The sequence below is a fragment of the Aphelocoma coerulescens genome, chromosome 5 (assembly GCF_041296385.1).
Source record: "Aphelocoma coerulescens isolate FSJ_1873_10779 chromosome 5, UR_Acoe_1.0, whole genome shotgun sequence".
Taxonomy (NCBI): domain Eukaryota; kingdom Metazoa; phylum Chordata; class Aves; order Passeriformes; family Corvidae; genus Aphelocoma; species Aphelocoma coerulescens.
The window spans coordinates 61,402,531-61,429,451 of NC_091019.1; the positions used below are offsets into that span (position 1 = coordinate 61,402,531).

At 44.0% G+C, this 26,921-nt stretch overlaps 1 protein-coding gene and 3 long non-coding RNA genes across 7 annotated transcripts in view; 2 read left to right on the forward strand and 2 right to left on the reverse strand.

The window, feature by feature from the left end:
• LOC138111936 (uncharacterized) overlaps nucleotides 1-16,217 on the forward strand; it is a 34,424-nt gene extending 18,207 nt beyond the window's left edge. Inside the window, exons 3-5 of the long non-coding RNA XR_011151502.1 lie at nucleotides 13,207-13,318; nucleotides 14,551-14,661; nucleotides 15,851-16,217. This is a non-coding gene — a long non-coding RNA (uncharacterized lncRNA). The remainder of the gene's footprint in view (nucleotides 1-13,206; nucleotides 13,319-14,550; nucleotides 14,662-15,850) is intronic.
• On the reverse strand, nucleotides 4,950-8,140 carry LOC138110891 (uncharacterized). Its single transcript, XR_011151145.1, has 3 exons — nucleotides 7,827-8,140; nucleotides 5,296-5,454; nucleotides 4,950-5,060 (listed from the first exon to the last, which is right to left on the reverse strand). It is a non-coding gene; the product is annotated as an uncharacterized lncRNA (long non-coding RNA).
• A 3,701-nt stretch (nucleotides 16,218-19,918) lies between the features above and the next one.
• On the reverse strand, nucleotides 19,919-24,401 carry LOC138110892 (uncharacterized). Of its 2 annotated transcripts, none has more exons than XR_011151146.1 (3): nucleotides 23,961-24,401; nucleotides 22,512-22,669; nucleotides 19,919-22,047 (listed from the first exon to the last, which is right to left on the reverse strand). It is a non-coding gene; the product is annotated as an uncharacterized lncRNA (long non-coding RNA). The 2 variants fall into 2 exon arrangements; XR_011151147.1 differs by lacking the exon at nucleotides 23,961-24,401 and adding an exon at nucleotides 22,752-23,179.
• A 288-nt stretch (nucleotides 24,402-24,689) lies between these two features.
• KCNH5 (potassium voltage-gated channel subfamily H member 5) overlaps nucleotides 24,690-26,921 on the forward strand; it is a 151,279-nt gene continuing 149,047 nt past the window's right edge. For all 3 annotated transcript variants that reach the window (XM_069018497.1, XM_069018498.1, XM_069018499.1), the window contains exon 1: nucleotides 24,690-24,775. In XM_069018497.1, coding sequence (XP_068874598.1) covers nucleotides 24,703-24,775 — 73 coding nt within the window. In that variant the 5' untranslated portion in view covers nucleotides 24,690-24,702. The remainder of the gene's footprint in view (nucleotides 24,776-26,921) is intronic.

The following is a 26,921-nucleotide window of genomic DNA, read 5'->3' on the forward strand; positions in this document are numbered from 1 at the left end:
TAAAAAAAGTTTCTTTTTCTTTGGCATTGCTTGATTGACCTATTTTGGTGGATTAGGTATGGGGACACAATGCTTATATAAACTTTCTTAATAAGCTATGCTAGACACAAACATCCCCTATGAAAACGATTATCTTCGTGCTGCTGACAACTGCATCCTTTTTGTTGTTCAAAACATAACACAAGGCAAAAGTACAGAGAATTCAGAAGACATTTGTATCATTAATAACTTTATAATTTTCCCTTTGCCCATCTTTGCATTAAGGAAAGTAAATGCTTAAATCCAAATGTACCATTGCTATCTTGGACCTGTGTTTGTAGTTTCTGTTCCTCACAGCTTAGAAAATGAAAGTTTGGGAAAATCCCATCATCCTGTCATAATGAATTTCAGTTTCTAACACTCTTGACATACACCATTGTGTGAAATACTTTTTTTATTTAACATGAAGCAGGAATTGTGATGGTATTGCAGTGGTTCCTGAGGTTCCCTCTTTACAGTGTAGGATTGTGGCTCAACCTTAGCCCCTTGCTATGAAATGTGAGTCCTGTGCATGGCCATACAAGTCAACACACTGAAGGAAGTAAAAGGGATGCTTGAATTCCTGAAGGTGAGGGAATATTTTAGCCCAAAAATGAACCCAGGATTTGAGGTGTGGCCTCACCAATGCCCAGTACAGGGGATCACTGCCCTGGTCCTGCTGGCCACACTATTGCTGGTACAGGCCACGTGCCACTGGCCCCCTTGACCACCTGGGCACACACTGGCTCATGATAAAGGTTGCCAAATAAAGTCCCTCTTTGAGTTCTTTCCCTCATTGTGTTCTTTCCTTCACACTACAAGTTTTCAGCAACCTTTGCTAATGGCAAGTAGCTTTCTCTTCCCAGTGCCTTTCTGCAGTGTTTTCCCATGTGACAGACAAAATCATTTTAAAGTGATTATTTTTTTCTTAATACTAAAGCAGCTGCATCATGTTCCCAAGTCAAATATCCTCATTATTTAAAACAGATCTCTTCTTCATTCCTTCAGTATTTGCTCAGAAGAAATTAAGTCAGCAGAAAAAATGGTCACAAAGCCCAGTTGCCAAATATTTCCACTACAGAGAGCTCTCCATCAGGTGTCTGCAGACATAATGAACAGGAACTGCAGCCAAGTTCACAGAGTATTGGGGACAATTTAATGGGAAGCTGACAGGACAGACTGCAGCTCAGTTATGTAGGTATTCTCCTTTTCTCCCTAAAAGAGTACTTACAATGTGGAAGATTTGACTGTAGGGTCACCCGAAGTATAAAGGGAAGTCCTTTGGAAAAACCTGTCAGTTTAGTGGTGTGCAATAAACAGCTGAGATCAGCTGCAAAGTACACTCACCTTGGATCTTGGGGAACTGACCCAAGGGTTGCTTAGGAAAATTAATCCTTTGCTTTCAGTGACATCAGGGGTACAGCCTTCAGCACTCTTGTGTCCTGGTGTTCCCTGGTAGTGGAGAACCCCTGGGACCCCATGGTTAGGAAGGACTGTGATCACAGCAAGATCTATTTTAACTTTTAACAAACCATAGCTGGGAAGTCATCTCACAAGACAAACACAGTCACTTTTTTCTTTCTTTTGTAGCTGACAAAATGGCCCTGACTAAGGAAACAACATCTTGCATGCTAAGAATATATCTAAATAAAAGTGAGGTGAAAGTGGGCAGTGACAACAACGCTGCCCCAGCGGCACTGGCGTGACTGGGTATTTAGGAATATCCTGGAGGTGTTGAACAGCCTTTGGTGCAAACACTCCTCTCTTTTGGTAATAATCCCACTGACTTAGTGCTGCAACACTTCTAAAACAACTCAGGAGAGCATCTGTCCCTGTTAATAGGAAACATCAAATAAATAAATAGCAGAAATCAACCACAGGGTGTTACTTGAAGATGATTAATCGACACTGACTACCCAGAAAGAGCAGAGACTGAGCAAATTACACTTTATGAAACAGGGTGTTGATAAGAATATGTGTAGTCTTTTCAAAATGATAGAGAATCTTGGCCCAGATCCTAAGTCAGTGAAAAGGACATGAGGAAAAGGTACACATTTCTTTTACTATTGGTTAATTGGCTGGCTTGCCCTATCCCATGGAGTTATCTTTTTAAATAAAACCTAGTCAAGTGATGTTTGAGCAGTCAGGCCATCCATAATTCAGGCTGGCAGGTTGCTGGCCCTCTGAAGCTGGCTCTGAAGGTATAGAGAATATAGCAGTGACAATCTGCTGAGGAAACAGGGGACATTTCTCTTTGGCTTTGGGGAAACAAAGAAATGCACAGCTCCACAATAATCTACAAAACACATGAAAGCTGGAGCCTTCTCCTTTGCCAGGGGATGGAATTCCATTAGATACCTCCTGAAGGCAGGCAGCAAGATGTTTCCTAGGATTAAGATTTTGCTTCATTTCTGCTCCCTTGGAAAGAGCTGATGGTGCTGCAAAGACCAAGAGAGACAGTTGGATAGAGAAAAAAAATTAAAAGGAAATTCTAGGATATATTTAAATGTTAAATAATGTTTAATGTGTGGTGTCTGAGATAGAATGTGCTTAATTAGAGGAAACAGGCAATCTGTCTAAGAAAATGAGTATTGACTGAAGATTTGAGGGGAGGGGACTGAACTGACCCAGGGTGTCATTTTTGTGTTGTTCTTGGGATGAGTTTGGCATAAATTCTATAAATGTCAAAAACAGGTAAAAAGATAATTGTTGATGTTATTTGCACTTAGCCTTGCTCGTAGTGGTTGCTGTTCACAGCTGAGTCTCCTGAGAGGATTAGTAATACAACTAATGAAGACTAATAATGCAGGTAAATTAGTTTGTATCTGATGTAATGGACTATTTTTGAAACCCTAATGATGTAACTGGGAAATATGTACTCATTTTCAAGTTCCAGATGGTTTTAGAGCTAAGTCTGATTTTCTGAAAAAATGCCTCAGATGCATCATCTTCAGAACATCTGTATTTAAATTATGTCTGTCTTGTCCTATATGATGAGCAAGGTATGAATTGTCCTCTACTTTTCCAGGAAATAGGATTTATGGTTTCATACTGTGCAGCAGGAATAGCAAAATGAGCAACTGAATTAAGTCAGGAAGAGGCAAGTTTGGGTGTTGTGCAGGGATGGGGTCCAGATTTGGTTAATTACTTCACACTGAAGGAATGACCACGTAAGAAGTGAAATCTCTGCCCCACATATGATTTGGCAACTCTTCTAACAGCCAGCTCATACCCATAAACTGAACTCTTGACACTGCCTGTCCACCTATGACAGTACAGTGGGATTTTTCCCCCCTCAGTCCCTGTTTTCCACATGCACACGGTGTTCTTGGCTGGTGTTTGGGGGCTTGGTAAGACTCAGGCTGAACTTGCTTTCAGCTGAGTTTGGATAGTTCATCCCCCTGGGAAGTGGGGGGTAGGTGAGCAGAGGAGACTGCATGGCAACACACCCTCATCTTCCTTCTTCATACCAAATCTGGGATTTGATATCAGGGGTTTGATATGGGGATAGGGAACATTCCCACATTGTTTTTCAACAACAGGGTTATTTCAGCACTTTTCATAGACAGGTTCCTGGACTATTTTCTGTAGAAGTGCATTTAAATGCTCTGATATTAGTCTTATTCCCTTTCTACCATTTGTGACCCCTTAAAAATTAATCTGCAGGCCTTTGGCAGCAAAGTGAAAGCCACCAGCTGGAAGATATCCCACACCACATCTTGAAGCAGCCAACACAGTGTCTGCAAGCTTGGCATGTCCTTCCCTTCCCTGAGCACCTTGCAACAGCACAGCAAATAAACCAGCTCTTGAGTATGTTTAGATTGTGCTCTTGGCTTCTCTTTGGGTAGGAAAAGTGTGGGCAGAGCAGTGTTTTGTTTAGGTTGGGATTTTTTGAGTGTGCACATGTGAGGTCTTTATGGAAAACTCCTCTCCAGCAGCCAGCAGCATGTGTGTGTGTGATACACATCCAGGAAAGGACTTGGAACAGATTTCCTGGAGCTCTTGCTCATGCCAGACACCCCGGTACTGAAAGAAGGGTTCCGTGGAAACTGCCTTGCAAAATTCCTTTATGTTTTTTTGCCCTCCTGACTTTAGTTCACAGGAAAGCTTGTCATGGCTCTCTGCAGCATTGGGAAGTTGTGTTGATTAATATGAGTTACCTGTGTGTTACCTCAAGTTTAATTTCCATCCCCAGCTGAAACACAGAACAAATTATTGCAAGGAAACTGGTGAACTCCTATGGTGTCACAGAACTGCAGCCAGCAGGTCACAGAGCTTTTAAAGACAAAGCTGTGATGATCAGAAGGTGAAACCTCAGGTGGAATTACAAGAAAAATTTCCCACTGGTGTGTTGTACCAGGCCTTTGAATAATCCATGGGATTTTTATCCATAAGGAGTGCCAAAAGTCCAGTAAAAAGAGTTATTTGGTGGGCAAGAGGAACCTTGGTGGGTGAGTGGGCACCAGGGACCAGCTGGGTACATGAAGCTGTAACATGGCTTGTATCCCTTTCCAGTGTCTGATTTTGTTTATGAAGAATGACTACTGAACATCTTAATCTAGTCTTAATTTTGGTTATTGTTAAATGTTTTCTTCTCTGTTGTTTCTCCAGGGAAATGTTAAATTACCTTTTTTTTTTTTTTCTTCCCCATCTGTCTACTGGTGTTTATCTCTTCCTGGAAGAAATCCAAGTTTAGTAATTAAGGCACTAGGAACAGTCAGAGGTTTGATCAGTAGATAAAATGTAATTATAATAGATCTACAAATCTCTCTGCAGTAAATATTTTAACACCTTAGGCCAAGTCCTCCATGAACACAGAGTTATTGGAGATCACACTGTCTTACACCTACTGGGGATCTGTGTAAAGCTGCACTGACAGCTCCATTGTGGTTGTGTGGGAAAACTTAAAAAAAACCCAAAATTACCTCAGGAAGATGATGAAGTGCAATACCCTGCCCAACAGGCAGTTTGGATGAAATGTGTGGGTTTTTTCTCACATCCTGTGCTTGCTTATCTTTGTCCCTTGGCAGTTTTCAAATATCCTGAAACAGAATTATGTCTGTATAGGTAAAATCTTCAGTTGCAGTGGTGAGCAGTTTGATTACATCTATTAACTAGGCAAGGGGTGTAACTTATTCCCTAATTTGGGTGCTTAGGTGAGGGTTTGTGGTAGAAACATTTTACAGAGAAGAAAAGCACAGGAAGATCATTTTGGAGAACAGCACCAAATTGCCTGAAAATTTCCCAAATCCCACCATTTCTGGGTATCTTGTTTACCCTTCTGCTGAAGTCTGGAGCAGGTTTCCATGCCATAGCTAGCAGCAGTCACTATTTCTGTCCTTCCTGACCTCAGAAAATGCTCTCATGGGACATTGGCCCCGAGGTCTTCCTCAGCTGTGAGCCCTGGGGAAACTGAGGTTGTGTTATCCACCGAACCTGCAAAGTGCCAGATGTTGTTCTGTCACCTCCTGGTGTGGATCGAAGGCTGCAGAGGGACACGTGGGAAGGTTGCTGGCCACAGACATGGCAAGAAAAGGACTTTTGGATGAGCAACAGCCCCCTAGGTAATCAAAATTTTTCCAATAGACTGTATGGATGAACCATAACAAAAGATGAAAAATCAAAAGGAAAGTGAATATTAAGGCCATGGAAGCCTGATGGCAATTCCTGCTTGCCAAAACCGAGGGGCACAGGTCCTGTAGGAGCAAAGGCAGCAGCAGTTAGATGAGAACAGACAGCTTATTGCATAAGGAAAGCAATTGATCCCTCAGTGTGTCTTCCTTCACAAGCAGGACCAATAACCTCATGTCTTTCAAACAAAGACAGCTTGACTAACACAATAGAGGATTTAAAGAAAGCATTCAATAAGAATGCAGCATTATTATAATACGAAGAAAAACCAGTCTCAATGAAATGTTAGTTTCCTTTAACAAACAGAGGTTTCAGGGAGCTGAGAGTAAAAGTTGAGTCTATAAATCTTCCTGTATTACTGTATAACATGACGTAACATAACACAAAGTATATCATAATATAGTGATATAATATAATAATATAAAATTAAAAAGGCATCTACTCTTCCAAACCAGGGTCCAAGGCTCATCTGGCCCTTCTGGGTGGCCTCTTTCCTTATGTGGAACTGATATTAAAACTCTTACCTCAAGCTTGTGTCTGCACTGAGTGTGTGATCAAAGACCAGACCGCAACGATCTTTACAGCCACCAGAAAGCTGCACGTCTAAAAGAAACATATCTCATTATGATTCAGAGATGCCAAAAGCATCTTTTCCCTTCAAGGTTTGCCAATTCATTTGAAATAAGACGTAAAGGATGCATCTGTGCAAAGGCTTGGAGTTATACAGCTGGAAAGGGGGAAACCAGTTGTTTATCCCTTCAGAAGTCCTGCATTTGCACAAGTAAACACTGCAAAGGATGTGTCCCACACCGTGTCTGTGTGGAGCTGTGAGTGCTCAGAGAGGAAAAGCTGTGCCTGGCTCTGACCAGAAGCTTTTGGAAGCAATAGTGAGCAAAGCTCGTGGCAGCACCAGCACATGTATAAAACATAGTGATGTTCCCATAGAAATACGCCACTGTGGTTAAGTACAGACCAAGAGAAAATATGCCCCATGCAGATTTCTTGGTCAGTTGGTTTCTGTCAGGGGAAGGCAATTAGAAAGAGGAGTTTTCAGGCATAAATTAGCTTTTTTTTGGGCTTAACAGCATTTGTGAAGTAATAAATGCCCCAGCAATGGCAGATGCTTGGCTCTCTGTCCTTGGCTCTCTCACTGTATTTTGGTGTTAAAGTGACTGTCTCAGGAGGAGTCAGGAGCTGGGGGTTACTTCGGTTTTAGGGAACCACACCAAATTAATTCACTTCGGAAAAATATGTTTTGCAAACAGTGAATAAAGACCAAAACCCATGAAGTGACATTATATCCCTGAAACCTTCCTTTCTATGGGATATTCTTGTCCTCTGAAACAGAACTTGGTAGTGATGATTGAAATAGGGTGCTTTTTTTGTTGTTGTTGAAACTAAAAAAAGCAAACACTGTCTGCAGTTAGAATTTTCAGTTGGGGTGGGGTTTTTTGGGTATTTGTTTTTTTCCCCAGTAAGCTTAAGGATGTTTATTGGAAATTACCAGGAGGAGCTACAAAAAATTGTCTTGTTATGTACAACTTGTCATTTACATGTGTAAAAGTTAGGTCTTTGAGAAATGCTTGTTTAGGTCTGTTCATTTTGGTTGTGTTTTCCTGGAAGCCAAGTCCACGAATAAAGAATCACAGAATGGTTTGGGTTGGAAGGGACCTTAAAGATCATCTTGTTCCAACCCCCTGCCATGGAAAGGGACACCTTCTACTAGAACAGCTTGTCCAAAACCCCATCCAACCTGGCCTTGAACACTTCCAGGGATGGAGCATCCACAGCTTCTCTGGGCAACCTGTGCCAGGGCCTCATCACCCTCACAATCAAGAATTTATTCCTTATCTAAACCTGCCCTCAGATTGCCCTGACCCATGTGCAGGATGTCGCACTTGGCCTTGTTAAATAATAAACCTTTGTGAGCTTCATTATTCTTTTTGTATGAGATTTTTTTTCCTCAGAATCAGTCGTGATGGCAGCTGCTGCCCTCAGATTTCCTATAACAAACAAACAAAAAGCCAGAACTTTTGGTTCAGATATTTGGCTCAGTGCTCAAAGAGCAGCTAGACAAACTCACAGAGGAAGAAGCTGTCTGTTAGTATTAAATGTAAAGGAAACATCTCTGCCTTAAGAAACTCCTGGAGTGCAAAAATTCAGTTTTGGAGACTAACCTTGGACTGTACCTTCATAGGACTGTCAGGTGCTTGTATTCCTTCCCATATGCCTGTTCTCAGTCAGTGCTGGAAACAGGAAAATCAGTCTTTTATCTGCAGCAGTATCTCAGGTTTTTGTCCTCGTGGTTTTATTCTGTGCCATGAAACCACAAAAACTGTGTTGCTTCGAAAATGTTTCTCAGCAGCAACACACCTGGTTTTGGAGCTACTTTGGGTGCAGAACACAGCAGAAAACAAACCAGTTTGTTGATATGGTAATCTACATGACAAAGTTTGCAGATGAAACAAAAATCATGGAGCGTATTGAAACAGAAAGGTGCTGCAGTTAGGCACACCCCAGGTGACTCTGGAAACTGTCACGTTTTGAAAGTAACCACTAAAAATTAAAAAGGCATGTGACAAAACCTCATGAAAATCCCTTAAAAGCTTAATACTGGTTCACAAATTTAATTAAACAACAATCAGAGCAGTAAACTGTTTGTGGTTGGCTCTGGTCGTATGAGCTCATTTGTGGCTTGACTTTCTCTTGATGGAATTCTTCGTGAGAGCTGCTCTCAAAGGCAGGAAAAACAGTGGGTTAGTTTCACATACCTGATTTAATCAGATTGCCCAAATTATCGTTTTTCACTGCTGCCAGGGAATCAGAACCAACCCCATATCCTTCTCCTCAATCCCAGTCATTTTGGCATCCACAGTGTTCGGACCAGGGAAGTGTGAAAGAAGCACGTGGTAGCAGCAGTCCAGTGGGAAGTTTAAATAAATGGTTCAGGCCATTGCAGCACTTACATGGGGTCATCTGGCTGTAGAAGTCTTGGAGAACATTATATTAGAAATAATCAGTGGACCCCCAAGAGGTTGTGACCCCCAGCTGTGACTTCTCCAGCTCTTTGGTACAGCCACTGTCAGGACAAAGTGGGAGTTCTTTGATGGGTTCAATTTGGCTAAAAAAGTACTGAGCTTTGTGTTAGGGAAGAAAAGGCTCTCTGCAGATGCCTAAATAATCTGGTTTAGCTGTGCTGGGAGGCTCTTGCCCTCACCTGATGCTATTTGGATTAGCTCTGGTCACACTGATGCACCTGGAGGGGTGTATTTGCACCCTGTCTTGTGGTAGCCCGCCTGGAAAATATCCCAGCTGTCAAAAATAAACCTATACATCATTCCCTTTTGGGTTTTCCCCCCCCCTGAATTTTATACTCAAGACTTCAAGTTTGATAAGTGAAAAACCATTTAATCAAAACATCTTTCAAAAAAGGAAACTACAAATTAAGAAGACACGTTGCCTTAACAAATGTCTTCCGTTAATTTGAACTGGACAGCTGCTTAAGGAATCCCAGAAGGACGTAACATAAGGCTGTGCCTATTTTTCACCAACAGCCTCCAGGAAAATTTACCAATTTTTCTATTATTTATTAAGGTCTTCTGTGTTCTTTTATAGAAATCTGCTCAGAAGGAAGCAGGACTCAGCTTCTGCCTCTGATGGCCCAGGCAGAATTGCGTGCTGTGTTTGACATGCTGGTCCCTCAGAGCCTGGGAAAAGCATGAAGAAATATGAGATGTCCTGCAGGGATGTATAAGATATGTTCCTTGGAGCTTGGTGAATTTCCAGCAAAATTTACTTTTGCTCCAGATTCATATTAATTCCTCAAAATCTGCCATTTGAGATAGTCTTAGCTAAGAAAACTGGAGGAAATGGAAAATCAGGGTGGACCAGAGTCACCCTTGCACACAGGGTCTGAGTTACTTGGAGAGATCAGCTTCAGGTATCCCTGTGAACCTGGGGAAAATGTCCAGAATGCAAAGCAGCTGTGAAAAGCCAAGAACATTCTGGAAGCTGTGTTAACAAGGGAATAGGGAGTAATACAGAAAGTCCAGGGGCTTGACAAATTAATCAGAGCTGGGCAGCAGTTTAAGAAACCTCACAAGGATATAAACCAAAGCTGCTCAAATGATTTCCACCAAGAGCTGCTGGATTGATGTAAACACTGCAAGGGGTTGGGTCGTTTCACTTCCAGGGGGTTCTCAGGTTATAGGGGAGCGCTGGGGAGAGGGAGTAGGATTTGCAGCATCAAAGGGGAAGAAGGGGTGGTGCTCTGGGGAGGTGTGTGACACAGAGCTCCTGCATGCAGGGCACAGAGGGGATGGAGAGGGATTAGATCACGCGGGGAGATGGACAAGGGGGAATGGCTTTAAAATGAAGGAAGGTAGATTTAGATTTTGTATTAACTTCTTCCTTGTGAGGGTGGTGAAGCTCTGGCACAGGCTGCCCAGAGAAGCTGTGGCTGCCCCATCCCTGGAAGCGTCTGAGGCCAGGTTGGATGGGGTTTTGAGCAACTTGGTCTGGTGGAAGGTGTCCCTGTCCATGGCAGGGGATTGGAATGAAATGATCTTTAAGGTCCGTTTCAGCCCAAACCATTCTGTGATTCTGTGATTTATGGGGCTGAAACAGGATTCAGAACATAAGGGTAACCTGAAGCTGCAAGATTTGAGAAATAAACTAGTAGATGGAGTTAGAAAAAACATAGAAGATTGGAATAAAAAGAATTTGATGCAATATTTTCTACACCGAGTCTCTGTGCAGACTGTGCAATGTAGGATTAGAAATTTTATACTTAAAAGCAGAATTGTGTTATTTAATGTCCAATTACTAGGTGTATTTCATCCTCCTAGGCAAAGGCAACAGAGTAACTGCAGACAGACCTGCTCATGCTGCAGATCAAGTTGCTTTAATCTCTTTTAAGGGTGTTCCTTACTGACGCAGCTCCTTGTTCCTCTGTCTGCTAATGCCAGCTCACAGATCACCACAATGTATTCACATTTCTAAAATACAGAATGCTTTGCCTGAAACCTTCTTAAAATTGGCGATGGGTGAAGATCATCAGATCCCGATCACTATTACTCAGTGTATGGAACATGAAAGAGGGGAATATTCTTTTCCCTTCGCTAAAACATCATATCCTTGTTTAAGCTTGGTGGTTCACTCAGTTGCAGTGCTGTTCTCTGAATCCGTTGTGTTTATCCATTCTGAATCTGTTCCACCTCTGGAAGAGGCAGGTGGAGGAGATAAGTTCAAGAAGAGGAGTTTAAGAGGCAAGAGATCAGGGGTCTGGGTCATGAAAAGGAGCAAAATGGAGAGTGATGAGTAGAAGCATGAAGTGGAGGGAGACAGAGAAGGCGGCAAAAGGAGGGAAAGGCAAAGATACTCAGTGTGATCTGGGAGGATGTGGGAGCCACTGGTGCACTTGGCAGAGGACCCAGCACTGAGCCTGAAATGCAGGGCACAGGGAATCTGCAGAGCCTGTGATCTGAACCATCACGTGCATCCAGTCTTCTGCTCAGCTCATGGGATTGGGCATCACCTGGAAGGAGGCTGAAATAAAGGAAACACTTCAGTGTCAGGAATTGATGTAACCAGGACAAAAGAATGGTTTAGAAGAGGCAGGCAGTTTTGCTTTACAGCATAGATAATTCTGATTGTATTATGTTTTCTGGTTTTGTTGGCAAAAATCTGACAGCATTAGACAACAAATAGCTTTTAACTTATTGTTTTCTCTAAGGAAAGCATTATTTTTGAAAGATCTCCTCATTAAATCTGCATATACTTGGAGCCTGAAGAAAACAATCTGATGGAGCAAGGGGGAAGAAGGGGATAGAACAGCTGAAAATCTATTTGCTAAGTTCTGCAATGGAGAATATATATTTTAATGTGAAACAGTGATGACAAGGGAAGCTTCAGACAGCTGCAAAGCAACAGCATCCAGGCAGGCAGTCCTGCAGGACCTCAAAACCTTGCATGGAGACAAAGCTTTTTGTACACCAGAGCTTGAAATTCAAATCAAGCAGAGAGCGAGCCAAGCCAACTTTGAGCATTTTGCATTTCACTTGATGTCCTTGAAGGCTGCAAAAGTTTCTTTATCTTTTGCTTGCATCACATGCCACTTTCTGCACTCTTTTGCAGGTGTTTCTTTGCTTGCCTTTTCTTCCAGTTTCATGTAGTGGTTACACAGATTTGTAGAGTATCGCATGTGTTTTTTAAAGCTTTTGTTCGGTTGGATTCTCCTTCCCTCCCTTCAGCCTCAAAGGCAGATTTACAGGAATCTTTCAGAGATATGACACTGCATTTTTTAAAAAGCTTTGCTCTTCTTATCTTCATGGCCTTGGAGGTCACAAAGAACTACGTGTGAGGATAAGCATCAGGTTCCCCAGCATGGAATAAAGTCAGACTGGATTGCACAAAACACTTTAACACATAAATCCAGATACTCTTTGCAGTGTCTTGCCTCTCTCCTATCACTGATGTGATTTCTTGAATTTATTAAAAAAAAGACAGGAGGGGAGAGTGCCAGGAAGAGCAAAAATATCCCCAAACCTCTATCAAAGGGATAACATTTTAATTCCATTCAAATAATGCTGGTTCAAGGGTGGCTCCGTAAAGATATTTTTATGTCAAAAGCAGCAACAGAAATTTGTTGCCTAACTACTGACAGGGTTTATATTTCATTAATGAATATCCCCAAAATCATCTAATGTAGGATGTTTTCAAATAGGGGCAGAGAGGAAATTACATTTGCTTTTTTTTGAAGGAGCAACTGGATATTGGAAAATTGTTGCAGGCTTTGCTGGATTTGATTCAAAGGAATGCTTACAGCTTGGTTCTCCATTGCCCATGTTTTATACTGTAATTTCAGCCACGCCATCTTTCTCATGTGCTGCTGCAATGAAGGAACCTGGATATCTTACAACTTACAGTTCTGGCTCAGCTCAGCTGTGCCAGAGATGGGGAACTGGGAGACTTTGGGTATGAAACTTGGCTTTGGCCAAATCCAGAGACAACTGAGGTGACTGGAGGGGTGGCACCCCAAATCTTGGCTCCCAAGGTGCAATATCAGAACCTGCACCAGCTGCCTCCCTGATCTTGGTAGGATGAGACCCAGGTGGTTGAGTTAGCACCAACCCACCCTCCTCCTGGGACAAATAGTACACATTGGAGAAACAAGCCTGGTTGTGCTGGTGACAGTTGTTACTCTGCAGGGCACCAAAGGGCTGGATGGCACTTGGGGGGCTCATGGGCTCCCATCCTGGGTCCCCGGAGATCTCAGCACTCCTTCAGTGGATGGATGCCACTTACAGCCTGGCAGGGAGTGAAGAGAATGGCTTGAGAAAAGCTGTGCCCAGCACAGGTAAGGAGTAGCTCTGCAAGCCAGGCGTGGAGGGTTAATGCAGGCAGCAAGAAATAGCTGTGGTGATTTAAGCAAGACAAGGCAGAGGTGCTGGTTTTGGCTGTGCCTCCTGTGGCTGAGGGAGATGAGGTTCATTTGGCCAGCAGTTACAGAATATCTCCTCGTGTTCCCCTGCATTTCAATGTTCTGTCTTTTCACAGAGAATTCAGTTTGTCTCTCTCACTCCTGACCCTGATACCACTGGCATGCTTTTGATCTGAAGACAGAAATGAGGCTGTTCCCCAAGGAGAGGTAGCTACTCCTGGAGCTAAGGTAAGGGAATGAAGTGGGATTTAAGAGGCAGTGGTTTCAAACTGAAAGAGGGCAGGCTTAGGTTAGATGTTAGGAAGAATTTCTGGACTGTGAGGGTGGTGAGGCCCTGGCACAGGCTGTCCAGAGAAGCTCTGGCTGCCCCATGCCAGGAGTGCCCAAGGCCAGGCTGGATGGGGCTTGGAGCAACCGGGCCTGGTGGAAAGTGTCCCTGCCATGGCAGGGGATTGGGACTAGGTGATCTTTAATGCCCCTTGCAGCCCAAACCGTTCTGTGATTCTGTAACACTGACAGTCCCTTAGGCTCTCAGCAATTTCTCCATCTGTATGGCCCTAGGAGGAGGCTGGCATTGCAGATACCCAGCCCTGGGCTTCCTTTCTCTGATGACCCCCTGGAGCCTGTCACATCACAGGCTCACACAAGAAGGGATGGCACAGGAATCCTCACAAATGTAACAACTTTAATGGTGGCATTGGCAGTAAAATGTGAGAGGATGGTAATTCCCACTGTGTGCCTCCAATTCCGATGCTTTTTCTAGGTCAGGACAAGAGAATGATCTTTGCATTTTGCTCTGCTGCATAGGTCTCAGCTATTTGTTGCTTCCACAACCTTAAAGGTCTTTTTCAGCTGAAATGGTTCTATGATTCCCTACTGAGTGGTGTCTTTCTGAGGGACAAAGTGCTCAGCTAGCTATGGAGGACTGGTCCAGCATCTCCTCTGGGGAAGTGTCTGCCAGGTAGGAGGCACAGGGAGAGTTCAGCTGTGGCTGGCAGTGGTCCTTGCTGAAAGGCAAAGGTACAGAGAAGGGTACAAGCAGCCTCCTGTCACTCACAGAAGGGATTCCTGCCTCTGAAGATATTGGTTCTTACTGCTCCTGAGACTACAGGTAGCAGGAGTCTCTCTGCATCTTCTGTGCAGAGCCAGGTGAACCACTGTGCTCAACATTCACTCAACAGAAAACGTGCTATTAGTCAAAGAAATTTTGGTAAAAAAACCCTTCACTTAATTTTGTATATTCTTGTTCAATTTTTCTTATGGCTTTTCTCAATAAAGGGCAATTACAAATTTAGGTTAAACTGGCTACAGAATACACACCTAGCTGGAGATGCTGTTAGTTTTCAGTTTGGAGGTCTCCTCAGAAACTAGCAAAATGTGCTCTGGAAAAGCTAAAAACCTCAAGTAGGTTTGGTTTTAAGCATCTGACCCACAGTTAACATTTTGGCTTCTTCTAACAGGTACCACAGAGGCCCTAGGCTGTATGACTGCTGGTTGTTCAGTCTGGAGAACAGGAGGCTCAGGGGGACCTTGCTGTTCTCTGCAACTCCCTGAAAGGAGGCTGTATCCAGGTGGGGGTTGGTCTCTTCTCCCAGGTAACAAGTGACAGGAGAAGAGGAAACAGCCTCGAGGAGAGACAGGGGAAGTTTAGATTGGATAATAGGAAAAATTTCTTCAGTGAAGGGATGTCAAGCAATGGCACAGGCTGCCCAGGGCAGTGGTAGAGTCACCATCCCTGGAGGGATTTAAAAGATGTGTAAATGTGGCATTTGGGGACGTGGTTTTGTGGTGGGCTTGGTAGTGCTGGTTAATGGCTGGGCTCAGTGATCCTAGAGGTGTTTTTCGACCCCAGTGATTCCATTATTCCATTATTCTGCAATTTCCATGTGCATTGATTGAGGACAGGATATTGCAGAGCACTCTGGTGGTATGGGCTGGCTTTATAGGCACAGAAGCATCTCATGTACCAGAATGTGGCTCTGTGCCTGTGAGGGAGGAGAGAAATTAATTCAGGTGATTCTGGAGCGTAATCTCTGTGCCCATGTAAAACCTTAAATGTTCTGTGGGATGCTCTAGTCAGCAGTAGGAGATGAGGAGTCCCTGTGTGCACAGGCGAGGGTTTAAGCTGTATATAACCAACAGGGGGCATTAGGTTTATGCTTATTAAATGTGTATTTCTATTCCTAGCAGAGAAAAATCTCTGAGTAGTTTGATTGAAAACAGCAGGATGTGAATCTCATACCCTGTAAAAAATGCAGGATTCAGTTGCTTTTTTTTTCCAGAAGATTTAGTAACTGTATAAGTCTGCTTTTCTTTAGGTCTAGCCTGTGTCTATTCTGAGACAAAGATAAGCGAGATTGATGTAATTAACGATCAAACGATTTTTGCATAATTTGCAGCTCAAAAAGCACTTTAAAAAATGAGTGTTTCTGGTATCAATTTGTTTGTGTTGATAATTCCCAGTTTTCTAACCAGAAATTAATGTAAGGCTGTAATTATATCTTTCTGATGGAAATGAGATTCAGCAGTGCACAGCCAACTGCTGCCCTTCATTATGGAGAAATCGTTGCCCTGAATTATTTGATTACTGAATGCAAAGGACTTCAGTGAGGAGCTGCAGTACAAGCCCAAATTGTGGTCTTTGGAAATGAAAGTAATATTTATTACAGAGATAATTATTATGGCTACAACCACTCATACTCCTGTACATGGCACTATTCATATACACATTCCTTTTATATTTACATTTTGTATTCACAGCGCTGCCTGTAGGAGCAACTTATTTCTCTTCACACACGAAGAGGAAAACTGTAGCCTGCTCTGCACTCCTGTCACAGCCCAGCAGCTGGAAAACTGTTTTAGGTGAAGTGATTTCTACAATCTGTAGTTAACTTGAGCTGCATTTGGAAACATGGAAATAGATTAAGGAATTAGGTGTCAAATAATTAGGCGATACAGCTGAGAACTGCTTTCATAAAACAATGTCAAATTATTGTCCCAAGTGTTCAGATGCTCTAAGTTTCAGGAAGTTGATTTAATTACCTGACTTGTGTTAAAATGGGTTTTGCACCACCTAATAACTTCTCCCAAAGTAAAGTAACAGTTACAGTTTTGAAATAAAGGAATGATCAACCTCCAGCAGTTGCAGAGTTTTTGCCTGTGATACTCTGAGCAACTCTCGGTCCCCCACTGTCAGAGAAGAGAGATTCTAATGGCTCAGTGGCACACACTAACTCCTTTCCCCTGAGCCCTCCAAACCCCTGTCATTAAAAAAAACCAAAAAACCCAACAAAGCAAGATGAGCTTGGTTAATTTTTATCCAGTAAGAAGTTGTTGGGGGGGGGGGGGGTTGGATCCAATTAATCAGTGGCTTGACTCTGAGGGACACCTCAAGCTAAGACTTTTTCCACAGTCCAAAGGTGCTGCAGGCTGTACAAGCTCTGTAGGCTTCAGAGTGGTCACCCACTGTAAACAGAAAAGTGTGTTTTATCTTATATTGCTTACCTGGCATGTTTGTAAACACAAGGGAAGGAACCAGATCACCTAGAAAGATTGGTTTTGTTTTGTTTTTTTGTTTTTTTTTAAATTGCTTGGTCAATGCCCTGGCACATCCTTCCTTCCCATGAAGCAGAATTTAGTGTCCTTCAACAGATAACTCAGGCTGAACAGCATTTTAAACAGGATTGCACCTGCTGGGCCAGTTTGGGTTAGCGAGGAGTTGTGTTACTCTGTGTGTCCAACAGAACAGCAAATGAGGGACACCTTTTCCATGCTAATCAATTAGTCATGTAAGATGTTACTGCTTTCCAAAGAAGTGCTGGAGTAGCATCTGTGTCACTTGTTAGGAAAGGTCTGTGTGTCAGCAGATTCTGCTTCTATGTTGTGTTTTTCTGCAGAGCCAGCAGCAAATCCTAATAAAACGTAATGTGAGAAAACATTGCCGGTGAGGTGATAGGTTGAGATTAACTGCACTAAAAAGAGGCAATTCCATGCTAAGTTTTTTAAACTTCTCTGAGGAGTCACTATTATAAACATACCAATTTAAGGGCTTCTTTCTGCTCCTGTGAAAATCAATATGAAAACTCACACAGAATTAATCTCAAAATGAAAAAGCAGCCAGCCAGGCAGCACTCATCCTAAACCTGGACAGCTAAACTTTCTGGCTTTCCAGTAGCACAAGTTCTAACAAGTATGTTTAAACTCAAAATTAGCCCCATGCTGAGTTCTAATGACAATTTCTAAAAAAAAAAAAAAAAAAAAAAAAAAAAAAAAAAAAAAAAAAAAAATTTAAAAAAAAATTGCAGTTGAGCTAAGGTCTGATGCAAGTAATTTCCTTCTCAGAGATAATTTTTATAATGAGTGTGTGCATAAATAAGTTTAAAATTGCAAAAAAACCCCAACAACTTGTTCTTAACAGCATCACTGTTATTATAATATTTTCCCCCAAACATATAAAACACTTAGATTTCCTGCATTAGACGCAAAGGTTGTGTTTAATGCCTTTTTCCGGTGTTTGGGTTTTCAAGTTCCAGGAGAATTTAATGTCACCCACTTATGTCCATCCAGCTGCCAGAAAGTCTTGTGGTTTTCTAGTACACTTAAGGCATAGTCCTCAGGCTCTCAGAGCTATCCCTGTAACATAAAATGTGGTGAACACGGTGGACTTTTAGTTCCAGGGAAGTTTTTTTCTGTAGGTCCTACTGATTTCAGAAGAGACTCCAAAACTGGCATGGTTCTTATGTGGAGAAGGGTCCAGAAAAGGTGTCACCTGTGGGAATAACCTGTACCACCTCTGGGAAGGAAAATGAAGTGTCTCACTTTGTCACAGGCCCCAGTGATGACTGACTGGTCTGGCCCTGCTCCTGCCAGTGCAGTGTTCCTGTCTGCTGCCCACGAGTGTGTGCTACCACCTGGGGAAGGACAAAAATATTCATCCAAAAAAAAATCTGTGATCAGAACTAGAGCCCCAGATCCTTGAGTCATAGGACCAGAGACTCTCAGCTTGCCCCTCTTTAGCAAAGAAAAGTTTCTTTGCTTGAGGTTCCCCCAAAAAGCCTAGAAACGTGGTGAGATCACAGCCTATGAAGCAGTTTGTGTCTTGGAGTCTGCAGGAAGCCTGAAAAACAGCTCTGATGCAGAAAATGGCTCCATTCTCCAGCAGGGTGCTTGATCTCATCTCCCATGAGTGGCCATGGCTCCAGAAGGAGAGTGGGGGTTATTTGCCACTCTTCCTTTCACACTCCCCCAGTTCCCCTCTGCTGGGATTGCAACCCTTGGGGTGCAAGGGGGGATATCATCGGGGCTTCTATCAGACTTAATCAAGACTATTATCCACTCTTGCCTGAAAAAATACCCCTTCCTGCTACCAGGATAGCATTTATTTCTGAGTTTCCTGCCCCTCTGGTGTCAAGGATTTATTGCTGGTTCAAGTAGTCCAAGGACTCCCCCAAATATGGAACCCTGGAGTCAAGAGCAGGGCTTTTTAAGTGTATTGCAAACTGTACTCAGGAATGGCCTGTGACCTATGCAGTCCTTGCCTGTGTCATGGATTTCCTCAGAGCATGCCTGCAAGGGTGATTTTGGGGTAAAAATCTAGGATTAGTCAAACAGGCCAAGAGAAGCAGAATGTGCTTCTGTGATGCGTTCTTAGATGGACACTACTTTAAATGCAAAATGCGTCTTCTGAGATAAACCAGTGGATTGTTTTCTATTCTGAATATTTTCTGTGATGATTCAGCTATTGGCAAAAATAAGCTGAAGAGTATAATGTTGAAGCCCTCTCATCCCATTTTCACATGATTGTTATTTCAGGTATTACCTGATCTGAGTAAAAATATTTTCCCCTTAAAAAAACCAAACCAAACAAACCCAAAAACAACTGCAAGAAGAGAAGGACACGAGTCCAATACAAACAATTACTTTTCACATCTGACTCTGACTGTGATTTACCCTTGTCCCAAGCATTGCTTCCTGGGCATCTGTAAGCTGCCATCCTGTGGTACTGATCACACTGGGGTTTTAGGTTAAATCAGAGGACTCTCCTCCTCTCCTTTACAAGTAGGAGTTTGAGATTTCCACTTCTTCTCTCCTGAAAGTTTCAAAGACATTAAAACTTTCACTCTTATCCCTGTATGCTTCCCTACTCACAAATGTGCTGCAGCATGTGTCATGATTTCCCTTCAGAATTAGAATGATGAGCTCTGTACCCTTGAAAAGGAGGGATTTCCCTTCTTCCAAGGAGAAAATACACGAGTCTTGGTTTGGACCTTTCAGCACCTGCCTGATGCTGTGATAATGGACTTTGAAAGTTTTGATGCTCTTCAATTCAAGGTGTTATTTTAGGTCATTTCAGAAGCTTTAATGGCTCCCTGTGACTACACAGCTGGACTCATGATAACTGAAGCACAGACCCTGCAGATGAAGGAATATGAAAAACAACATTAATAAAATGATAATGTTTTAAAGGCCCTTTTCCCAAGTGTCTGATTCGGGCTCAAGAAAAGGCTATGGAAAAGAAAAATTGGGTTTCTAAACACTCCAAAGGGAGGCAATGCCCATATAATGGTTGGATTGCTTCTGCCCTTATATCTGTGCACTGCAACACAGTCTTCAGTCACACTCCCCACAATATTTCATATATGTGTGTGTATAAACCTCTCCCACTGACTTCTTCTGACTCGTGTGCAACTTTGGCTTGTAATATCTTTGGTGTGCTCACTAGAGAAAATGAAAGCTATGAAACAACAAGGTGAGGGCTATAAGAAGCGTCATGTTAAAAGCAAGAGCTGTTATTGTTAAACCTCCTGTTAAACAGGGATCTTCATGAAGCTGTGCAAGTCATTCAAACCTAGTGTCTCCCACTGCCTCTTCTTCCTGTGTCTCCCACTGCCTCTTCTTCCTATATTTTTCATAAGCTCATGGGGAATGGCCAGGCTATGATCTGGAGAAGTGCTTTGCTCTCACAGATGTAACTGAAGCCTCCAGATACTGAATGCATAAACTTCTGCTGAACTGTGACTCCTCTGCTAAAGGATCCTGGATGTCTCAAGTTGGACACTCTGATTTCCCTGACCATTTTGACCTTAATCTCCCTGTGCCCCAGTTTCCTGTCTGATCCTGGTATGATGAGGTAAAATGCAGAAGATACTCAATGGTGCCTACAAAGCACCAGCAGATTAGGGATGAGCACCATGACAAAAAGAATTAATCATGCCATACTTGAGCAGAGGTTGGCTGGGGTCCCAGGAATGTGGCACAGGGCCATGTTGAATGAAAAGTGTAAAAGGGAAAGGCTTAGCCATTATCCATGCATTGAGCCATCCTGAGTGCATCCCAGGTGCTCCATACACTGGGAGCTTTAATTCTTCCTAATTCCTGTGCATTTGACTCAGCTGAATGCTGTTGCCTCCCATAAGTTCTGCATCCCTTTGCTTTGTACTGCCAGAGGAACTAAGGGACAGCAGATCCATAACCTGCAGGTCTAGTTGTCCAGACTTAACTTGCCCAACACAACAGAGAATAAAGAATTCTCATCGGTGCCAAATTAGAATCCAGCGAGTACTTTGGGTCTGAGGTTTCATCAATACTTTCCATCAATTTTTATAACAAAAGCAGCAACTTTTGTCAAGTCTTTATTGATTTCCTGTCTGCCAAAGTGCTTTTTCAAATTTGTAATGGGGTAAGAAGCAAAACCCCCCAAAACAGGGAAGGAAAGAAACTGCATTTTTTTTATTTTTTTTTTTTTAGGAAAGAAATGGCAATTTATTCCCTCCCCCCACCTATTTTTTGCCACTGAAGTATTTTTTCTGGTATTATCAGCTGCTGCCATGAGCAGAGGTATTTCCTGCTTTCTGAAGGCTACTGTCTGAAGGTGATGCAGAAACATAGATCTGATGCCATCCCCTCAGCAACTTTCAAACTCAGATTCCACCTTTATGGTGAGCAGGATGGTGGGCTCCAAGAGGCTGCTTTGCTTCCTGCAGATTTCTGACAAACGCCCCCCACAGTTCTGGGGTAGTTTTTCTGGAGCCAGTAAAACTAAAAATTGACCTTATAATCCTCCCTGCTGAGGAGAAGAAAGTTGCAGTATGAGCTCCCCTGCTGTCCCACTGCAGTTTCTGACAACAGGTGTACTTCACTCATGGAGAAAGATTTATTAAGGGTCTCATGCCTCATAGCAGAAAAGTCTCTTCTGTCAAGTTCTTTGGTGCAGATTCTTTGGACTCTAAGGGAAAAACTCTACCTGCTTTTCCACCATTTAACATCCTTCAAATGTCTCTGGCATCTGTTTCCTACTTGAGCTGTTGTTACAGCAATACCTGTAGGTCATTGGAAATCAAACATTGCTAATTTGGAGTTTGTATGTACAAATCACATTGTTTATAACCAAATCTTGTGGTCTTCTTGGTGATGGTTTTTAGAATGGGAAGTCTTCTGTGTGCACCTGGGGTAGAAAAGAGCTCTGAGCCTTGCCAAGGGTATCTCATGACTCAGTTCTGCTTACTGTATTTTTAGACCTATGCAGGTGAGTCTTGTTGGGTGCCCAGGGTGGTCCCAGGGAACCTGACTCACCTTGTTACACACAGCACTGAAAGCAAAGGAAATGTGAATCTGTTCAGCAGCTTGGATGTTCCAATGACTCAGGCTATTGGATTGGATCAGTGCCTGACCTGTTTATGCTGGTCTATGTCTCCCTCCTCTTCTAGGAGCCCTGGGAGTGATGATTCTTCAATTCATAAATTCACAGAAGATACATTTAAAGCTCTGTGCTGTGAATCAGAACCAGTTCTGAAATGTTTAATAGTCCCTGAAGTAAAATAACCCTCTCCTGTAGGTTTAGATTCCAAGGGTCAGCTCTTCACTACATGCAGCTGAACTTCATAGTGTGTGCTGTCTCCACTTGGCTGTGGGAGTTCGGTGCTTGCCCACTGCCAGCTGGATTTGGGGTATTGTACCTTCTGCAGAAATACCAGAAAAGAGGTGAATCACCCTGAGCAGGTGCTTCAAATTTCAGAAGAAAAGAAATGGTAAAGCAGAAAAGGAAGGAATTGTGATTACTTTGGCAATGTGCTCCTTCCCTTTTTGCCTTTTTCCTTTCAGGAAAGGAAAGCTAGTTTTTTCCCTTAAAGAAATACAATTTGCAAGACAGGAGGAAAGAAGAACTAGGAATCCTCTGATCATCCATCAGGCATTTTGTTTCATTTAGCTTAGACTTTTTTTTTTTCTTTTTAATGTTTTAACAATTAATTAATCCCTTAAAATTGAAACTGTTTTTACTTACCTATTCTGAGACAAAAAAAAAAAAAGCAGCATTTTGAATCACAGTGGATTTTCTGCCACATTTAAGAACAGCTGGTTGAGCCTGGGGTATTTCTGATGTAGAAAAAAGCTGCCTAGTTGCCTTTTTCCTACTTACACTGACCTCAAACCTTTCTGACAGTTTCCTGCGTGGCGGCTCGATGCTGTTTCCAAGCACAATTTGAAGGTTCCCAAAAGAAGACATGAGTCTCTTTGCAGTTCCCAGTTTGCTTTCTTTGTCAGACTCTTCTTTTCAAGGTTATCTTTAGCCTCATCCGCATTCTAGGAAAAGAAAGAGGTGTCCTCTGGAGTTTTTTGCAACCTTGATATAGAAGCATCCCACCACCTGTCCTGCCATTTCTACCTGACGTCTGTGACATTTAAAGATATGATTTTGGAGCTTGTCCCTCTCCATAACCTATTGTTTAATTAGTGCCACTGGAAATACAGCAACAGAACTTAACAGAGGGATCTTGAGTAGATGGAGCGGGGAGGATGGAGTCACTCTTGGGCATGGCTGCCACACCAGAACAGAGAAGTTTAGTGGAAAAGGTGAACAAGAAGGGGTTTGATGAAAAGTTAACGAAAAGGGGCGTGGGAGGGCAAGTAGCAAGTCTAGGTTTCAAAACAAGGTTGGGAAATGAGTAGAAAAATTCAGATTGGTTGGGATGGAGGGAAGTGGGGAGCAGAAGTCCTGGCAACACTGTCCAGACAGATCAGTCACACAGTATTTGCCTGTGCACAGCTGGTTTAGGTGAGCTACAGCTCACTTGAAACAAACAAAGGTGTTACCCTCCACCCTCCAATTACCGGGAGTAAGATTTCCCTGGAGCTCGGAGCCGCGCTCAGCAGGAGCATCTTTTAAACCACACCACTCTAAGGAAAGGCCTGAAGATGCCTAACCTGGGGGGGAAACAATGAATGTTTGACAAATGGGTGTGGTTCACCTTCCAAACGTGTCTTCTATCAGCATTCCCAAGCTGATTGTAATTGAGCTGCTACTGATTTGCGTTTGTTTAAATGAAAGGAAAACCAGACATTTTTTCAGGGACAGCAGTACTGGCACCCAGGAAAGAGCTACTCCAGCAACAGCTCCTGGTGTGGTAGATTTTAAACTTTAAGCAGTGGAGTACAGGTGACATCAGTGTGACTTGCTGGACCAAGACTTAAGCACAGAAATGAGCAGGTGCTGCAAGCAGGATGAAAAAATAAATACATTGATTTTTCCACAGTGGAATGATGTCCTCTGGGAGAAGCATTGCTGCTTGTGCCAACCAGGGCAGGAGCGTGCGGCACACCGGGATGTGCTCTGCAGAGCTCGCTCCTGCTCTGGATGAACACTGATTTTCCATGTCTTAGTCCCTTCTACGATCCTTTCCTTTCTGCAGCAGCATGCAAAATTAGCAGAGGCAGAAGCAATGGATGGAGAAATGCCTTCCAGGATTTTACTGTCCATAACTTCAAATGTACTGTCCTAATGAAGAAAGGGCTGGAGGGAGGACGGCGGCTGGGTCAGGAATAGGGCAGAGCTTACCCAGAAACTCGGGTGTGGCGTCTCACGGCACTGACTCACCTGCGCCTCTGGGGCTCCGGCGCAGCAGAGCCGCGTCCCTGAATACAGTGCGAGAAAGGAGGTCTCCAGCCACAAATTCGCCTCCTGTTGCCTCGCACGGAGAGAGGGGGGGAATCCTCCAAAAAATGTCTCGATGGCTTCAGGCAAGGCTGGTGGCATTTTACACGTTACCTCGCACTTCGCGTTTATCTTTTGCGGGCCAAGTGCGGCCGCCTTGCAGTGTGCCACACAAGCATTCCCGAGTGTTTTCCCTCAAACCCAACCGCCGGGAAAAGAACAAACCCCAAAGAACAACCACAAACGAAACAACGTCTAGATGCCAAACCAGCGGCTTTGGGGATTTTCGGCGAGTTTCGCTCAGGGCAGAACTTCTCCGGGGATCAGCGGAGGGGGGGGGGGGCACGCTCGGCAGGGCGCGGTGCCGCCGCCAGCCCCCGCATCCCCTCCCGTCCCCGCTGTCCCCCCTCCCACCCCCCCCATCCCCGGGCGTCCCCCGGCCCGGCGGGGCGGGCGCGCAGGCGCAGGGGGGGCGGGCGCGGCGCTGGGTGCGCGGAGCGCGGCGCGGCCCCAGACCGCGCTGCAGCCGCCGCGGGGGCGCCACTACCATGAGCGGCCGCGGCCGCCCCTGCGCGACTCACGGGCACCGGGCGCTGCCGCCGCCGCCGCCGCCGGCCCCCCCCCGCCGCCGCCGCCGCCGCCGCTGCCGCCGCGCACCCCCGGCCCCCGAGCCCGGCGCTGCAGGATGCCGGGGGGCAAGAGAGGGCTGGTGGCACCGCAGAACACCTTCCTGGAGAACATCGTCCGGCGCTCCAGCGGTGAGAGATTTCCCCGTCATCCATCCGTCCAGCCATCCATCCATCCGCCCGTCCATCCATCCATCCCTCCGTCCCTCCGGCTTCTCGCCCCGGCGTTGCCACGCTGGTGGGTCCGTGCCAAAGCGGTGCCTTCAAGGAACGGGATCCGCTCGTCCCCTCCGGAGCATCCCCTCGCGGTCCTTCCCGTCTCCCCGCACTTCTTACATCGCTACTGCCAATTTTCCCCCAAACTGCCTTTCCCCCCCCCCCCTTTTTTTTTTTTTAATGAGACAATAAATTGTAATCCTCTCCGCTCATCGGGTCATTTTTTTCCCCCCCTTCTTCTTGTTGTTTAGTTTTGTAATAATTAGGACTTGCAGTCATTTCCATTCAGGGGCTTCAAAGTTTTTTGCAATTCTGTGACACTTTGAAGTCTGTGGCAAAGGTACCGGGAAAGCGGTGAGGGAGTGACTGTGGTTTGGATGATGGTAATCCTGTGGCTGTGCAAATGGGAAAAGAACTGTCTGCAGTTGGTCATTTACGGCTCCTCTGTTAGGTGAATATTTACAGGGCTAGTTCAGGACTATGTGGTATCCAATTATTCCTTGCTGCTGGAGTTAATTTCACCCTTGCATCCAGCGCAAAGCACTCATTAAGAGCGCTCTACACAGCTGCATTAAAGTTACGATATGTTTGCAGCCCACTGTCTCTTTGGGTGTGCTGATGTAGATGCTGCTTTAGGCAAGTCCTGTGCTAGTTACATGCATTTTTTAATGTAGTTTTTGCACTGGCACTTAACCACTGTGACATAGGAGTGTTTGCACAAATGTAAGAGAGCTCGGCTTTGGATTTGCTGAAGGGTAACTCCTTGGTCAGCTCAAGTTTAGGGTGACCCTGCCCTGGGGAAGCACTGCTGTGCCAGTGTACACCTGGTGACAGGAGTGGGAAAGGTGGGCAGAGCAGAGCATTGTGACACATTTAGTGTTAATCAAGACACCAATGGCATGTGAAATCATGCTGAAAAGTGTTCCTTTCCACCTTTCCATATTGCACCGTGCTGGATGTACCTCACATTCATACCAATGTGGTCTGGTGTGCTGGCTTGGAGTTGATTTTGACAGCAGGTAGTGAATTGGTGATTCACGGATTTTCCTCATGAGCAGGAGTGGGATGAGTTGGAATTTGTTTTAAAATGTTGCATGTTAAAATGCCAGCTTTGTATTGAGCCATCAGCCATTTCTGGGGGGCTTCCTCCCTCTGGTCTTGCCTCTGTCAGTTCTGTGGTTGGCAGCTGACTCCTTGTCAAGCCCTGGAGCTGCACAATCTCCAAGAGCTGGTTTCCCACAATAGTGTATTTATTTCCCAGAATATTAAATGCAGGCGTAATTAATAGGCGTTTATACAGCACTTTCCCTCTGACAATTTCAAAGTGTTGGGTGGAATTTAATTACACTTCACGGCTCCTTGTGGAAGAGGACATGCTGAGGCTTTCTCAACCTGTTCTTCAAATTGTGGCGTAAATGGGGACTTGGGGCATCACAGCTGATTTCCCTAGGTCATGCAGCATGTTGGTAGCAGGGCTGGGAGCATGGTTTGGGAATGCCGTGGTTTTGTATCGTGCTCTAATTAAATCGCACATCCTCCCTGATGAAAGCTCAGTAAAGCTTTGAGCTATCAAAAATTGGAAAAGCTCAGAAGGCTTTCGAACATTATACTTTAAAAGCACGTATCCCCTCCAGTTTTTAACCTGGTCTGATTTAGGAGCATAAATCATGCTGATCTGGCAATTCATTTTGCTTTTTCAGTGCCACTGATGATGTCTAAGCTTGATGTTAGCTAGAGAGGCAAATCTTCCCTGTTGGACACAAAGAAGAAAGTAGATTGGGAATTTGTATTTAACTCATGTAAGTTGTCAGTGTTGTGAGCTGAAACATGATTTAATTCTTATTTTTGTCATCCAGGACATAGCCTTATTTATGCTTTATAGAAATAGTAATTTTCATTGGATTCAGCACTGTTTAATCCAAACTTAATAGTATACAGTGGAGCAAATCTGGTTCAAGTATCTTCTGCCAGTGCTTGGTAGAAGACAAGGATTTGGTCTGCTGACTGTCTGCTGGGCTTGTTTTTACACTTGAATTCACCAGGTTCCAAAGCATTTTTCATT